This window comes from Macaca nemestrina, chromosome 5 (genome assembly GCF_043159975.1).
Source record: "Macaca nemestrina isolate mMacNem1 chromosome 5, mMacNem.hap1, whole genome shotgun sequence".
In the NCBI taxonomy this organism is placed as follows: Eukaryota; Metazoa; Chordata; class Mammalia; order Primates; family Cercopithecidae; genus Macaca; species Macaca nemestrina.
Genome location: NC_092129.1, coordinates 35,976,837 through 35,992,809, shown reverse-complemented (window position 1 = coordinate 35,992,809; position 15,973 = coordinate 35,976,837). Strand labels below are relative to the sequence as shown.

The following is a 15,973-nucleotide window of genomic DNA, read 5'->3' as shown; positions in this document are numbered from 1 at the left end:
GCCTTGTTACACTGCCAGCTGCTCTGGAAGAATCCAGCTAGTGCTACTTTTTACCAGCTTGTAATTCCTACACAGAATAGGGATATGTGGGATGTGGGATGCCCCAGCTAGGTAGGGCCTTTGCTGCTACTGCTTCTGAGGTGGCTATCTCTCCACCATCCCTGCCAGGATGAACTGATTCCATGCAGGGTTTCCCTGTTGCTTTGTGGAGCCCAGGTCACATATTTGAACTCCAGTGACATGGAAGGCTGAAAGGGTGAGTTCTTGGCCTCCACCTTGGGGTCTCTGTCCTGGGGAAGCAAGGCTCACAAGGTAGGTAGAAAGCTACACGAAGATAGGAGTTCAAAAGATACTGGGCAGTCACCACGTGTGACAAATGTCCACCAAATCATCAAAGGCCCTTGTTACAGACCTCTCCCTAAAGACAATTCTTGAGCATGGACCTGGGAAAAACAGCTTCTAAACTTGTCTTCCAGAATCTTGAAAGACAACATTAGTCTCTCCCTACTGTTGCATATTCATTCTATTTTCTCTACTTCAATTAGCACATCAGATATTCTTTGGATTCGTGCATAAGTATCATTTTCATTTCTTTCCTCAGCACTGTAATTCCTGTCCAGCTGTAAGATTTATTTCTTTGTCCTCTCACCTCCTACAACTTCATATATCACACATTAGTGGTTTCAAAAAAAAAGATTTTTTGAAATTATGGGTAAGATAACATATTTGGCTAAAAAAAATCAGTGAAGACAATGTCTTTTGTTCAAAGACATTATCATGGCAACATTGTGCCCAAGTGGTTTTGGGCAGGAAATATGGTGGCTTATGCCTGCAATCTCAACACTTTGGGAGGTCAAGGTGGGAGGATCACTTGAGGCCAGGAGTTCAAGGCCAGCTTGGGCAACAGTAAGACCCTGTTTCTACAAAAAACTTTAAAATTCACTGGGCATGGTAGTGTGCCTGTAGTTCAAGCTACTCAGGAGACTGACGCAGGAGGATCCCTTGAGCTCAGGAGTTGGAGGCTGCAGTGAGTTATAATCTGATTGCACTGCTGCACTCCAGCCTGGGTGACAGAGCAAGACCCTGTCTCTAAAAATAAATAAATAAAGCATTGTACCAATTTGCTGTGTTTACCTAAGGACAAGAGCTGCTTCTGCATATACCAAAAGTTGGCAGGACTGCAAGCAGGACTGTGTAACTTTTCTCAGATCAGTCAAAGAATGTAACACATAAATATATAGGTCAGTGTCATTGAATAGTAGCTTTTCAGAAACAATGTGAACCATTACAGGGAAAGCAACATAGATTTACTGAAAACAATGAATTAATTTCTTAGTTTAATTGTTTCTTTGATGCTGTTATAGAATTTCATGGTCTTCCAATAAATGATTAAATGATGGAATATGCAGAGGAATAAATATTATAGTTTACATTTTAAAATCATCCCAAATCACCTAACTTTATCAGTTACACTTAATGGATTCAAATAAGCAGTTTTGAGCATATCACCTTGGAGATGATAATAGCACCTTCCTCTTTAGAAGCTCTCAAATTACCTTATAAATAAGCCTTTATCTTCAAAACCGTGATGCAGAAATGAAGTGCTGTAGTTAACATCACAATTTTAAATTCACTGACTCTAAGTGAACTACTTTAATATTCATTTTCACTGTGAATGAAACAATCTAGGGACTTGTCTCATTAGCATCTGTGCTGCTATCAAATTCATATAGGGACCTAGAAACTGTTTTTTAAAGTACACCAAGTTTATGTATTTTTATATGAAGTCTACCTACCTGGGAAAACTGGAATTTAGGGTTGTCTCTATAATTTGTTTAAAGACAAAATTATTATAGGTGAGATTTGAAAGTGTTGAAAACAAGGGATGATGACAGGTTATCCATCAATTTATGTGTGGAGATACTCAAAGTTTTTATAGTATAAAATCTATAGTTTGATTATATAATGAAATAAATCACTATCTTGACTGTAGAATGAAATAAATTCCTAATTTGTTACGTGATGTGATAGATGGTTTCTGCATCTGTGATCGAATGCATAGAAACAAACACATCTGTCTGGTCACATGCCTGAAATAATGCCCAGAAAATGAAGCAAACGGCCTTAATTACCTCCTTATGGGAGTGCCTGGCTGTTGGGATGACTGGAAGGTAACACATTTGGGGTTTTGGAATGAATAATTTGAATCTTAAAATTATTAATCTTAAAATTAAGATTTTTTTGTCTCAAATTAAATTTTAATTAAAAATTATTTACTTAAAAATTAAAATTTATTAAATATAAATCTAGTATATCTTAAAGGCCTATAAAAATACTTCTGCACTGAGAAGTAGACTAATACAATAATAATCTAACATTTTATAAATGGGACTAAGTTCCAAGCTGACAAGAATTTTGTCCTACTGTTGAAAATATTACTTTTTGACATTCCTAATTAATCTAGGACATATTATTTTTCCAGTGACTGATTCCCAAAAATGTTGGCATTTGTTGATAAATATGAATATGTGCCACTGGGGCTTCCCTACCCGAAGCTGAGAACCAACACAAGTCACAGTGTAAAGTCTTCTAGAACTCTAAGCTCCTCCTGCCAACAGATGGAATAGCGTGGCCCCATCAAGGCCTCATACAGCAGTAGCTGAGACAATGGTGTCAGCATGAGTAGCATCATGGTGTGGTCACAAAGAGCACTGTTCTAGGATCCTTGAAAATCACCCAGCCAAACTCTTTCCAATTCCAGATTGGGCAGTGAGGCTCAGAAAAGTGAATTGGTTTGGTCAAGATCATGTGTCAGTGGTGGACCCAAGTCTAGAAGACACAGTCTAGAAGGCCCAAGCCAGCACTCTGTGGCCAACCATGCAGCCTCCCTGTCACAAGACAAGGCTACATAACATACGGTACTGACTCAGGACAACTCACTCTGCCTATGTGACCCAAAGAGCAATTATTCCGTGACTGACTAATGGGAATAAAGTCACTTGGAACATTTCAGATCCCAAACTTAGAGTTCTGTAAATTAATGTCTTATTCGCTTTTAAAAATGGAAAACAAAATTTGTTTTATTTTATACCTTCCATTTTCTTCATAGACCTTCTTAAATGGAGATTTCATTGAGAAGGATGAGAATCCTTAATCCCTATATTAAGTGTCTGGGTGATTTTTCAGTTCCATCACATCAGCTGATCACTCTCATATATGTTCAGAGAAATTTAGGGCTGCAAGCAAGCTGGTATAGTCAAAAGAAAGTGACTTTCCTTTTCTTACACTTCTTTAATTTGTCAAATATATCGTACTTGGTGGAGAGAAGAAGCGCTGCATTTTGGAAAAAGTGTTGACTTTGAATTAGAAAAGATCGCAGTTTAAATTTGGCCTTACCTTTATTAGCTTTATAACCTTGGGCTATTTAACCACACAGGGCCCCGGTTTCCTAATCTGTAAAAGTACTAATTACTTCCTAATAGGGTCACTGAAGGGAAGAAATTTAATCATGAGCCTAAATCACCTGGCACACAATCTGGGACTTAGTATTTAACAAAAATCATGATTTTAAACTAAAGTAACAATAAGACATATACCCCAGATTGCAAAATGTATATACTATTTCAGCCTTTCAAAATATCTAGATGGATTGGGAATCGCTCCCAGAGGATATTTGTAGATACATGCTGAGAAGTGCCTTCTCTCCAGAAATACTGTTAACTTAGATTAGGGGGTGGTAAGGATAACACCGGGGCACTGACATAGAGCCATAGAGCCCCGGGTGACAGTTCAAGTCCAGTTCCCTGATAGCAGTGGGGCCCTGGATAAGGCATGCCACCTCTTGGAGTCTGTTTCCTTGTTTGAAAAACAAGGCAAGGCCAAAACTATCTTCGCTTTCTACCTTAAGGATTCACTTAAAGAAGCCAGTTACAAACAGTCAAGCCCTCTACCACTGAAAGGGGTTTCATGGCAAACAGCTCCCAGGATTCTGCACCTGGATGGATCTCCACTTTCCATCTTTGCTAGGATGTCACACCAGTGACACATTCTTAGCTGTTTATAAGATGCTATTTATATTTTCTTTGAATTTAAGGTTCTGTTGTTAATTCTCTGTGAAGCTGACTGACTTGATATCATTTTAAAGGGTAAAGTTAAAGGTGCTTTAACAACTGTGCTATCTTAGCATGAAGGACAGGAACATGAAGGTGGAGCAACACTGAAACTATCGGAACTCTGACTTCGTTATACCAACATAGATCCAGCTACTCTCAAGAGTGAAAAAAGGAAATGAGGAAAGGCAACAAGGGAAAACAATATGTTTATTAAGAGCCATGAAAATGCATAAACTCATTTGTAAATAAATGTAGTATAATTTACCCAGTGAAAAAATAGCTAAAATCCATGAGTAAACTGGATTTTATATTTGAAGTGATTTCACATATTTGATCTCCAGTGATTTCCCCCTCCATCATGATCTATTGGTAGCAGCAGTTTTGCAATGACTATAGAAAAAGCTGTTACCAACAGTCATCACACCAGGGGAAGTTTTCAAGAATGCTCTTCAAAAGAGAAGCAGCGCAAACAAATTCAGATGACAAGGGATACGGTAAGACCTGGAGCTTATCTTCAGAAATGTAAAAAATAAAAATCCCACACATGTATTCCTTAAGAAACGAAAAAGCAAAACTACATTTTGATCAGTGAAAAATATTATAAGGTTATATAAAACATTCTTAACCAGTGATTGCAATAATTACATTTATAAATGTTCATTCAAGTACTATTGTTCAATAAACATTCAAATTCTCATTAAAAGTAACACTAGATGTAGACACACCTGGACAATGCTTCTTTTGATGTAGCAACAATCATGTCAACAGGAGGCAAGTGACCCTTAAAATACTGTTGTTGGCTCTGTTTTATTCTATTTGTCTGTGAATGATTTGTTCACAGTCTGTATTTTCTTTTTCTGCAAGGACCCGAGGAATATCTCACAATAGCTAATTAAGAAATCATTTCTATAAAATGACTCTCAATATTACAGAAACAGACATTCTAAAACACAAGTGTAGCTCAAAAAATAATAGGGCAGAATCAGTTTTCTTTGGCAAGAAATTGCTAATTCCTCACCAAATGTTGGTTTGCTGTTGTGCAGACACTATCAGAAACTTCTTTGGTGTTTACCAAAGAGCTACTTAATAAGCTGGAAAGATTTCATAAGCTATGTTGTCACAATCACAATGTAGAGCTTATGTCAAAGTTGTGCTGAAATCAACGTCATTTGCTGGATTACTGTTGTTAATAAGTCTTTCTTCAAAAAGTTCCCTCCTAATTTTGGCCTGAGTCTCAGGCTTTAATAAAAATTCCTTTATCTGTTTCACTTTGGACTTCAGACCCATCGTTTCTCGATGCAAAGCTTCATTAATTAAGTCTCGAATTCCAATAGGTTTCTTGCCTAAGAAAAAAAAAATTATATAATACATTTCATTAAATATGGCATACTGACTTATCAAAATAGGATTTAAAAAAACTTTAAAATGTTGCCCACATTTTATAGAAAAGGTTGCATTTCACCAAAAATATATCATTTACATGAAACATAATTTACTATAAATAAAGATCACTGCATAGCAACAGCACACTTAGGACAAAAATGAAACATTATGGACTAATTGTACAAATGACAATTTCAACAGTGATTATTTTAAACTTAGCACTTGATAGCTGTGTGTGAGAGTTCTGGCCTCAGATAAAGTCGTCAAATGCCCTGCTAAGCAATATAAATGGCAGTATTCCATTGATGGCAAGGCCTCTTTCACGGCCTTTAATTTGTGTCCAGGAGGCATAACCAAAAGTTCCCTCTCCCTTGTGCATGGCTGAGGGCGAGCAAAACTTGGGCCATTCTTCTTTCATCAATTAATTTCCTCTGCCAGTCCCAGCACTCCGTTTTTCTTCTGTTGTGTTTCAGAAATGCAAACACATCGATCATGAAAGTATTAGGCAATCTCCACAGATTGGACCAGAGAAACTTAAACAGCACGCTGCAAGTCAGTCCCTAGACTCAGCAGAGGGGAGGAGGGAGGCTTTGCACAGAGACATGGGGGCCTGCGTTCTGGCCTCATTTCCTGTTGTTCTCATTGTCATTGCCATTCCGATCAGCTGCTTCAGTTTTCACAGAGCTCCCCTCCCCTGGCTTGTTTTTATTCTGTGTTTCCTCCAGATACTGCTGGACAGCCTTGAGCACCGCGTTCTCCACCAGCCTTTTACTGAGCCTTACTAGTTCAGCGTCATCGGGCTCCCCTCCGTTCTTTTCACCTACATTCCACAATAGAGAAGAGAGGTCACTGAGATCACATTGCCATAGAAACTTGGCATGCAGGGGCCGGCTAGTTCCATTAGTTAAAAAGAGCAAGTGTAAATTGGATCTATAAATTCAAGAACAGTGGGTTGGCTTTTCATTGGGTATTTGCGGAAGCAGAAGCCTGTCTATTCCTGAAGGCTTCAGATTAAAAAGTAGTTCATTAGTCCCAATCTAGACAAGCTCTACCTACCAATGCGGGATGTTTCCCATTTATATGTGAATTTCTGTTCTCTCATCCAAGGCTGATTACTACTACTAACGTCCATGTCCCCACCACGTGAAGTCTCAGACATGTGAATTCACACTAAGTAGACCTATGTCTGCTTCTCATTCTCCAATATCAAATATCAGGTCGTCAAGATTTCCCCAGCATCTCATTACTTAAGATCACTAATTTAAAAGTGCTTGGCCTATAGGTTGGTTGTTAATAAATGCTCAGTGCTGCCATGAAGATAAAGGCAGTCACTACCACTAGGGATTGGTTTAAAATAAGCTTGTAAGACTAATATTCTTTTTAATTCCAGTGCTATCACTGCAATTTAAGAAATAGGAAATTCTTCAAAGAAAAATTAAGATTATAATGGTACATTACTAGATGTAAATATTTTATGGTCATTTTACTTCCCTGATAGTAATGATCCAGGTGTAATTATTCCATCTTTTGTTTTACTCTAAAAGAGCTGGTTTCCAACTATTCTCATGGTAGACATTTCCCAGTCATTCTCTTTCTTGTCTCCCTTAACTGTGGAAAGGAACTAAGGGGCTCCTTCCCCAGTTAAGGGAGACAAGGAAGAGAATGACCATTCAGTGCTCACTCTCCTCCCATAGAGCTGGGGACCCAGGAAAGAACAAGGTTGGAGGCAAAGAAGTCACAGGATGCTTGCATATTAAAATCAGCTCAGTTTTGGAAGACTACTCATGGGTTCCAGAAGACAAAGTCAGTGTTGCACTTCCATCTCTGGGTCTGGGACAGGCAGATACAAAGGGTGTGAGCTGGAAGATGGACACTACTTCCCATACTCACATATAATAGGGATTGAAGAACAGAAGCAGGTAGGCCAAGGGTGAGAACTGACCCCCAACCTTGTTTCAGAGCCCCCTACTTGTACGTAACACCCATCAAGACCAACCGTGCTTATAACCATCCCCTTCATTCCTGGCAACATCCCAAGCAGAAGAGAGGGTGGGATAAGACCCATCTAGAAACACTAACAGTGGGAACCCTTAGCAACTGCCTTCTCCTCAAATACGGCAATATGGCACCCCAGACCCATGATCAGAAGTCCAAGATAGAACACCTGCAGTGCAAAATATGTTTAGAATTGAGTAAATGTCAACTCAGTAATAACTAAATATAACTTGCTAAATAATACTATTAAAGTAAAGAAATTCATAGATAATGTATTTACTATTAAAGTAAAGAAATTCATTGCTAACGTCATTTTGGGTGGCAAGTTAAGACTTTTTGTTTATCAGAGTTAATGAATACATTGCCTAATATTTAGGGATTTTATTTCAACCTTATAACACGGTGTTTATACTCTATAGACAATATCTCCAAATGAATGTGGAACTGTTTCTATAATGACTCTTCCCATTTAAAAGGGAAAACTCCAACTGCAAATGAAGGAATACTTTTTAAGTACCCTCCAAAACACTACACTGTAAATGACTGTCTACATCTGCCATCCTACTTGTGCTCTGTATCAAGGCCAGACATTGCACCCTGGGGGCTGTTCCTGAATCTAGTCAGCTTTCTCATCAGCAAGATGACGGTTGAATCTGAGTCTAATAAATGGCTCAACCTCCAAATCCCTTTGGGGTCTAATGTTCCATGATTCTGTGATTTCTACTAGTCCACAGTGAAGTGTCCCTATTATCTTTTTTTTTTTTCTTTGAGACGGAGTCTCGCTCTGTCGCCCAGGCTGGAGTGCAGTGGCACGATCTCCGCTCACTGCAAGCTGTGCCTCCCGAGTTCACGCCATTCTCCTGCCTCAGCCTCCCGAGTACCTGGGACTACAGGCGCCCACCACCACGCCCCGCTAGCTTTTTGTATTTTTAGTAGAGACGGAGTTTCACCGTGTTAGCCAAGATGGTCTCGATCTCCTGACCTCGAGATCTGCCCGCCTCAGCCTCCCAAAGTGCTGGGATTACAGGCGTGAGCCACCGAGTCTGGCCTCCTATTATCTTAAACACAAGAATCTTCCTACAAAAAGCTAATTTTGGCCAGGCACAGTAGCTCATGACTGTAATCCCAACATTTTGGGAGGCTGAGGCAGGTGGATCACGAGGTCAAGAGATCGAGACCATCCTGGCCAACATGGTGAAACCCCGTCTCTACTAAAAATATAAAAATTAGCTGGGCGTGGTGGCATGCACCTGTAGTCCCAGCTACTCAGGACGCTGAGGCAGGAGAATCACTTGAACCCAGGAGGCAGAGGTTGCAGGGAGCCAAGATCGCGTGACTACACTACAGCCTGGCGACACAGTGAGACTCCATCTCAAAAAAGAAGAAAAAAAAGTGAATTTTCCCTTCTGACATCTTATTTTCATTTATGCTGTTACTATTATTCGAGGCAGTCAAGCTCAAAACAAGATTGTAGCCATCTTTGATGCCTTCCTTTCCCTCATTAACCCCCCTAATTACCAAGCTTTGTCAATTGTGCTTCATGATTTCTCCCATCTTCAATGCGCCTGGTATAAAACCTCTAGATTATTATTTCTAAAACATCTCTTTCACTCTTTACAGGGAAATGTCTGTCTGTCAAGCCTTTCCAAAATTTGCCTTTCCAGCCTGACGGCCCACCACTGCACACCTCCACTGTCAGCTTCCAACATCTCCTCAGAGGCTTCCACACCATTCCCAATTTCGAGACGACCCTCCCTCTCTTTCAGCAATTAGAATCCCATCTACTCCATGAAGCCTTTCCTGGTTAGCTAATATAGTTTGAATTTGTGTCCCCACCCAATCTCCTGCGGAACTGTAATCCCCAATGCTGGAGGAAGGACCTGGTGGGAGGTAACGATCACAGAGGTGTGTTTCCCCCTTGCTGTTCTCATGATAGTGAGTGAGTGCTCATGAGATCCGGTTGTTTGAAAAGAGATCGCCCTCTTTCCTTCCTCCTGCTGTGGCCATGTAAGATATGCCTGCTTCCCCTTCACCTTCTGTCATGATTGTAAGTTTCCTGAGGCCTCCCCAGCCATGCTTCCTGTACAGCCTGTGGAACCATGAGCCAACTAAACCTCTTTTCTTTATAAATTACCCAGTTTCAGGTATTTCTTTATAGCAATGCAAGAATGGATTAATACACTATCCTAGCTGTAACTGATGAGCCTCCACTGGACTCTAATAACTCTCACTGCATGTACAGTACATGGCCTTTTGGTCATTCATTGAACAATTGTGTACTGAAGATCTATAAGGATACAAAGCAGTGAGCAAAACAACATCCTACTGGGTTTTTTTCTTAATTTCTTAACAAATTATGAGAATTATTTATTAATGTACTTATTCAACATTACTGATTCAGTATCTGCTCTGCTAAAGACAGTCTTGAGTATAGAAATTATATCCTCGGCTTCTCAGTTATCTCTCCCTCTGCTAACGTAGGACACCAATTACTCATCACAATAAGAGCTCAATACATTTTGTTAGTCAAGTGAATTGATGATTGAAGTCCTTGAAAGCAATAGCAACATTTAGAAATGCTTCTATCTTCCTATAAGGACAGCACACGAATGACCAGAAATTTAAATTTAATACTAAATTTAAAACATGAGCAGAGAACTCTGGAATCATTTAAATATCCATGTGAAAAATCTACCTCCACTTCACTTGATGAACCTGGTCAGTAAGACACAATATCTGACCTATGGGACAAATATTAGCTACCTATAATAACTAACTAACTAACCAACCAATCAGAACAATAAATTTACAAGCCAATCTTCTAGATCTGTCCTGGACTCTGGCCTCCCTTTATGATTTCCATAAAGTATCCTCAGACTATGACCATTAGCCCAGGGGTGAGTCTACAGGAAGGCTTATCACAGAGCCCTGCAATAATGCAGCAATTCAAAAAATAGACATTTTCATTCCTGTGAGATCTCATTTGTGTTCCCACTTTTAGCAGACTTAATTCATATTAATTAAAAACACGGATCTTAAGATTAGAATTATGCTGTATTTTTCTTCTGCCAACTACCTGACAAGTATCTGTCTCTCTGAGTTCTCAGATAAATGGCTACACTCATTTTAACTGTAGCTCCTTCAACAATGGCAGTTCAACATGCTAGTGTAACATATACAAATTGTCTTTTGATATTCCAACAGAAGTACATATAAAAAATATTGCCAATGTAAGCAACACACTCTTGATAGGAATATTCTTTGTTGGACTACAGGGTTACTTAATATCCTACCTAATAAAATGACAGATTAATAGCCTTTGTCTTTGACACTGTTACTCTAGAAATCCCCCAGAATATCCTTGATCATTTTCTTAGGAGAATGGTAAAAATATAAAAGAAAGGTCAAGAAAACTCTTTTAAGCACACCAAACACAGCACTGGCCCTAAAAATACAGACTTAAGAAACTTTTCAATCAACTTCAAGTAAGCAATTCCACTTTCTGTAGGAGTTGTGGCATCATTCACCCAGGGTTTGTACCTATGATTCCATTTTGTTTATATTAACCTGAGATCTCTGATACCAAATCAATACAGGGATGGAATTTATATCTGTGGTTACTGAAAAGAAAATAAATAACTCCTTTGTGGTAGCAAAAATATTTTACACCTACTGAGAAAACTGAAGGTCAACATTAATGTGCTTCAGCTGGTCTTATGTGTGAGTTGACCCAACACAGCTTAACTGATGTCACAGGAAGGGCTCCAGAAACCATCACCACACTCTACCCACTGCCAGTATCTAGGGGCCCATTTGTCCTGAAAGAACAAATCAGGCTAATTTTTTGGAAAAGGGAACAAAGAAAAATGTTCATTACAATACAAGATAGAGTGCAACCATGTTAAAATAATAACATTCAAACACTAAACATGAAAATATTAAAAGCTCTCACTTGCTCACATCCTAACTATCAAAAACTTCATTTGGTATCTGAACGAAGCCTTCCTAAACATCCTCCCCTTCATTGGAACTTCCTGTTCCCAATGCATAAGGGTTAGAAGTGGATTTTTTTTTTTAACTGAGCTTACCTTTTCATTGGTCCATCTAACTAAAAAGAAGCACTAAATATAGATCTGTAGGCTATTCAAAAAGTTAGGATGGCACACTCAGCTGCCTTGCACACTACCTGCAAGTGATGTGAGGAAGGACAGATCAGGAATCATCCTCAACTGTACATTTCAAATGACACTGTCCTGGGACCCTTATTTGCCAAAAGTATTAGCTGCAGTACCCCAGGAAACAGAGTTCCTGCAAATACAGCTCCCTCCTCTCGCCAAAAACCAAAACTCACCCCCAACATATACACACCAGAAAATTTTATAATTAAAACACTAAAACCGTATTTTAAAACCTTTTCTATAATATAAATTTCAAAAGGGAAGGAACCATGCCTTTGTAAGGTGTATTCTAGATTCAGTAGCACAGAATAAATATAAAAATGATGTTGCTGTATGTCCAAAAGGACATCCCCACAGGGGTTTTAGAGACCACTACACTGTATGTCCCTCCACCCAACCCCACCCTCATCATTTTTACACTGGGGATGGTAGGGGTGGAATGCAGCTAAACTGAAAATCAAGAGTAGCCTTGGGAGAAGAAACAAAGGGGAGATAAAGTCTCAACAGGCATTTGGCTTCCAGTCTGAGTGGGCTGGGGTGGTGATTCCAGTCTCAGCCAAAGTGTCATAACAACAAATGTTATGAACCCTTCAGGCCTTTTGTAAACACAGCAGGTGCTGGCACATTCAGAGTCTTCATTTCTTTCCGCTGTTCCCCAAGATGCTGTCTGAAGCCAGTCCCTTGATCCATACATCCTTGTAGGAATGCCCAAACCACATGGTTCAGGATGATCCCTATGACTTGTGCCCTCCACATGGCTCCTCATATGGTCACATCAAAGATGGCGGCAGACATGTGATGGACGTTTGTAGGCCACGCAGCCTACCTAAGAACCCTCCTGCTTACCCTTTCCTGATATCCCAGAACAGCCCCTTAGAGACTTTTCTCTGTCAGTCTGTGACATCAGTTCTCTGACTCTATATTATGATTCTCATTGCTACCTATACAATTTCTGCAGATAGCTGTTATTTCTTACTGGAAATCTTAGAAAATACTGATGGTGATATGACAGAACTCCTAATGTTGTTTGCAAGGAGAGAAAAGCAAAATATACCTTCAAGTTTGAAATCAAATTTTGGCGTTTTCTATCTGCACAACCTTGTCCGTGACCTCTCTAAACTAAAGTTGGGGTATCATGGGGATGACAATATATACATTGCATTGATGTTATAAGGATTAAATATAATGTATGAGAAGTACCTAAAATGGTGCCTGAAACATAGCAGGCTAGGCTCTCAAAATGTAGGTTATGATTAAATCTGAGTTCAACTTATTTTAAAAATAATATGCCCAATACCCGCTAAATGCCAATTATTTGTTGGTTCAATGAACACTTTAGTAAGCATCTATTATGTACCGCTATTAAGTATGTAAAAATGAATAAGATACAGTCTCTGACCACACACAAGTCAGTCTAGGAGGATGACCTAGATAATTGCAATAATGATTGCAAAACTATAGGTGAAGTGCTATAACAGAATACACTCAAGGTCTAGTGAAGTTGGGATGGGATAAAAAGGTAAGTTTTAAAGGAAAAGCATTTCAGGTAAATGAATAAGAGTTTCCAGGCATGGAGGCAGGGATGATGGAGGGGTAGGGAGGTTTCCAGACATAAGAAGGGCATAAGTATGTGCACACAGGCATGAGAAAGCATGATGCATTGGAGTACTGGAAGTATTCCATATTGCCAGGACAAAGAGTTCAGAGAGTCATGGGTGAGGTGAGGATGGCTTCGGGGGAAAGAAAGCTAGAAAACAGGTAGGGATAAAGGGACCTATGTACCATGCTATGGACTGAAGAGGGGCACATATAGGGGCAGAGAGCTGGGTGCGGTGGCATGCACCTGTAGTCCCAGCTACGCAGGAGGCTTGCTTGAGCCCAAAAGTTTAAGTCCAGTCTGGGCAACATAGTGAGACCACATCTCTAAAAACAATAGAGGGAGGTTTTGCAACAGACAGAAAGAGAAACAATGAGGATGTGAACCATGGTAGATGCAGCAGAAAAGTGAAGTACATATTACAACAAGAGTTAAATAGGAATACTAAACCATGGCACCATTTTAATTAGGGAAGGAAGATAAGGAAAGACAGGGGGAGTGGAGAAAATGAATGCAGAAATAATGGCCAAAAATGTTTGAAATTCCACAAAGATTACATACCCTTTGAGTTTCTTGATACTACATATCGAGAAGCTCAAAGAATCCCAAGAAATGTGATTCTTGAGAAGAAATATGAAGTACAAGAAATGTGAAGAAAATCACACCAAGGAATATCATGATCAAATTTCTGAAAAACAGTATTAAAAGAAAATCTTAAAACAGCCAAAGAAAAAAGAAGCATCATATACAGAGAAATAAAGACAAGAACGACAGCAGACTTACTCATCAGAAACAATGCAGAAGACAACAGTGCAACATTTTAAAGTACCAAAAGAAAAAGAAAAGGCAACAAAGAATTCTTTACCCAAAAATATTATCTTTCAAAAATGAGGGTGAAGGATCACTTTTTCAGACATACAAATGCTAAATGAATTCATCATCAGCTGACCAGCACTAGAAGAAATGTCAAAGAAAAAAACTTGAGGCAGAAGGAAAATGATACTAGACAGAAATTTAGATCTACTCAGAGACAAAGAGAGAACCAAAAACTATACATATGTAAGTAAAAATAAAAGACTTTTTCTCATTTTTAATTTCTTTAAAAGAGAAAGAACTGTTTTAAGTGGGTATTATAAAATATGTAGAAATAAAACTTATGGCAACAATAGCACACAAAGATTGGGAGGGGGAAAATGCAAATAACTGTAAGGTTCTTCTGTTAAACATGAAGTGGCATAATATTATTTGAAGGCAGATGTTTATTTTAAAACCCTACAGTAACCACTAAAGTAAAAACAAAAAGAGGCACAGTAAATAAGCCAATAATGGAGATAAAATGGAGTAATAAAATTCCTTAATAAAAAATAAGGCAGTAAAAGAGGAGAAAAAGCAGCAAAGAACAGATGAGACAAGTAGAAAACAACTAGCAAGGTGGGAGATTTAAACTCACTCATATTGATAATCGTATAAAACATAAAATGGCCTAGACACACCAATGAACAGTCAGAGACTGTTGATTTGGATTAAAAAATCATAATCAACTATGATGTCTACCAAAAAAAAATCCAATTCAAATATGAAGAGACAGGAAGGTTAAAGTTACTAATACAGAAAAAGATATGCCACACTAACGCTAATGGAAAGAAAGCTAAAGAATCAATATCAGGCAAAGCAGATTTCAGAAAAAGTAGTACCTGGAAGAGATATTATATAATAATGAGGGAATCAATTCTTCAAGAGGGTGTAAAAATCCTAAATGCATATATGTCTCATAACAAGAGCATCAAAGCACCTGAAGCAAAAACTGATAGAACTAAAAGGTTGATAGATGATACACAATTACAGTTGAGATTTCGAGACCATTCTCAAGAGTTGATAAAACAGAAATTCTGTGAAAATACAGAAGACATGAACTACAGTACTAACCAAATCCACCTAACTGAAAATTATAGAACCCTCCACCCAACAGAACACACTTTCTTTTTAGTGTATAGAAAACGTTTGCCAAGAGAGATCACATTCTAAGCCATAAAACAAGACTCAATAGTTAAAAATACTGAACTCATCCAATGCATGTTTTTGATCCACAATGGATTCAAATAAGAAATCAGTAACAGAAAGATACCCTGAGAATCCTTTAGTTATTTATATTTAAACAATATTTCTAAATAATCCATGAATCAAAGATGAAACCAAAAGAGGAATTAGAAAATATTTAACTGAATGTAAATTTAAAACAAAACATACCAAATTTGTGGAATGCAGCTAAAGCTGTACTTTGTACCACTAAGTGCTTATATTAGAAAATAAGAAAAGGTCTCAAGTCAGTTATCAAAGCTACCACATTGAGAACATAGGAAGAGAGGATCCAGTTAACCCCAAAGTAAGCAGAAAGAAGGAAACAATAAAAATAGTAGCAGAATGAAATAGAAAACAGATAAACAGTAGAGAACATCAGTGAAACCAAAGGCTAATCCTTTGAAAAAAAATCTATAAAATTGATAAAGCTGTATCCAGACTGATCAGGAACAAAAAAATACAAGATGTATATTGCCAATATCAGGAGTAGGGGTGGAAACATCACTATCAATTATACAAACATTAAGAGGATAATCAGGAAATATAAACAATTGTATGTGAAGAGATGCAACAAACTAGATGAAATGGGCAAATTCCTTAAAAGACACCAACTATCCAATTGCATTCAA

At 38.4% G+C, this 15,973-nt stretch overlaps 1 protein-coding gene across 8 annotated transcripts in view; it reads right to left on the bottom strand.

The window, feature by feature from the left end:
* Positions 1 to 4,299: 4,299 nt before the first annotated feature.
* LOC105465606 (A-kinase anchoring protein 7) overlaps positions 4,300 to 15,973 on the bottom strand; it is a 158,090-nt gene continuing 146,416 nt past the window's right edge. For 5 of the 8 annotated variants that reach the window (XR_011623360.1, XM_011714135.3, XM_011714137.3 and 2 more), the window contains one exon: positions 4,300 to 5,455. Coding sequence is in view for 6 of the 8 variants with exons in the window: in XM_011714135.3 (XP_011712437.2) it covers positions 5,250 to 5,455 (206 nt within the window). In the remaining 2 variants the exon portion in view is untranslated. Of the gene's footprint in view, positions 6,316 to 15,973 lie in introns of all 8 variants that reach the window. The other 3 variants (XM_011714136.3, XM_011714138.2, XR_977639.3) reach the window with 2 other exon arrangements.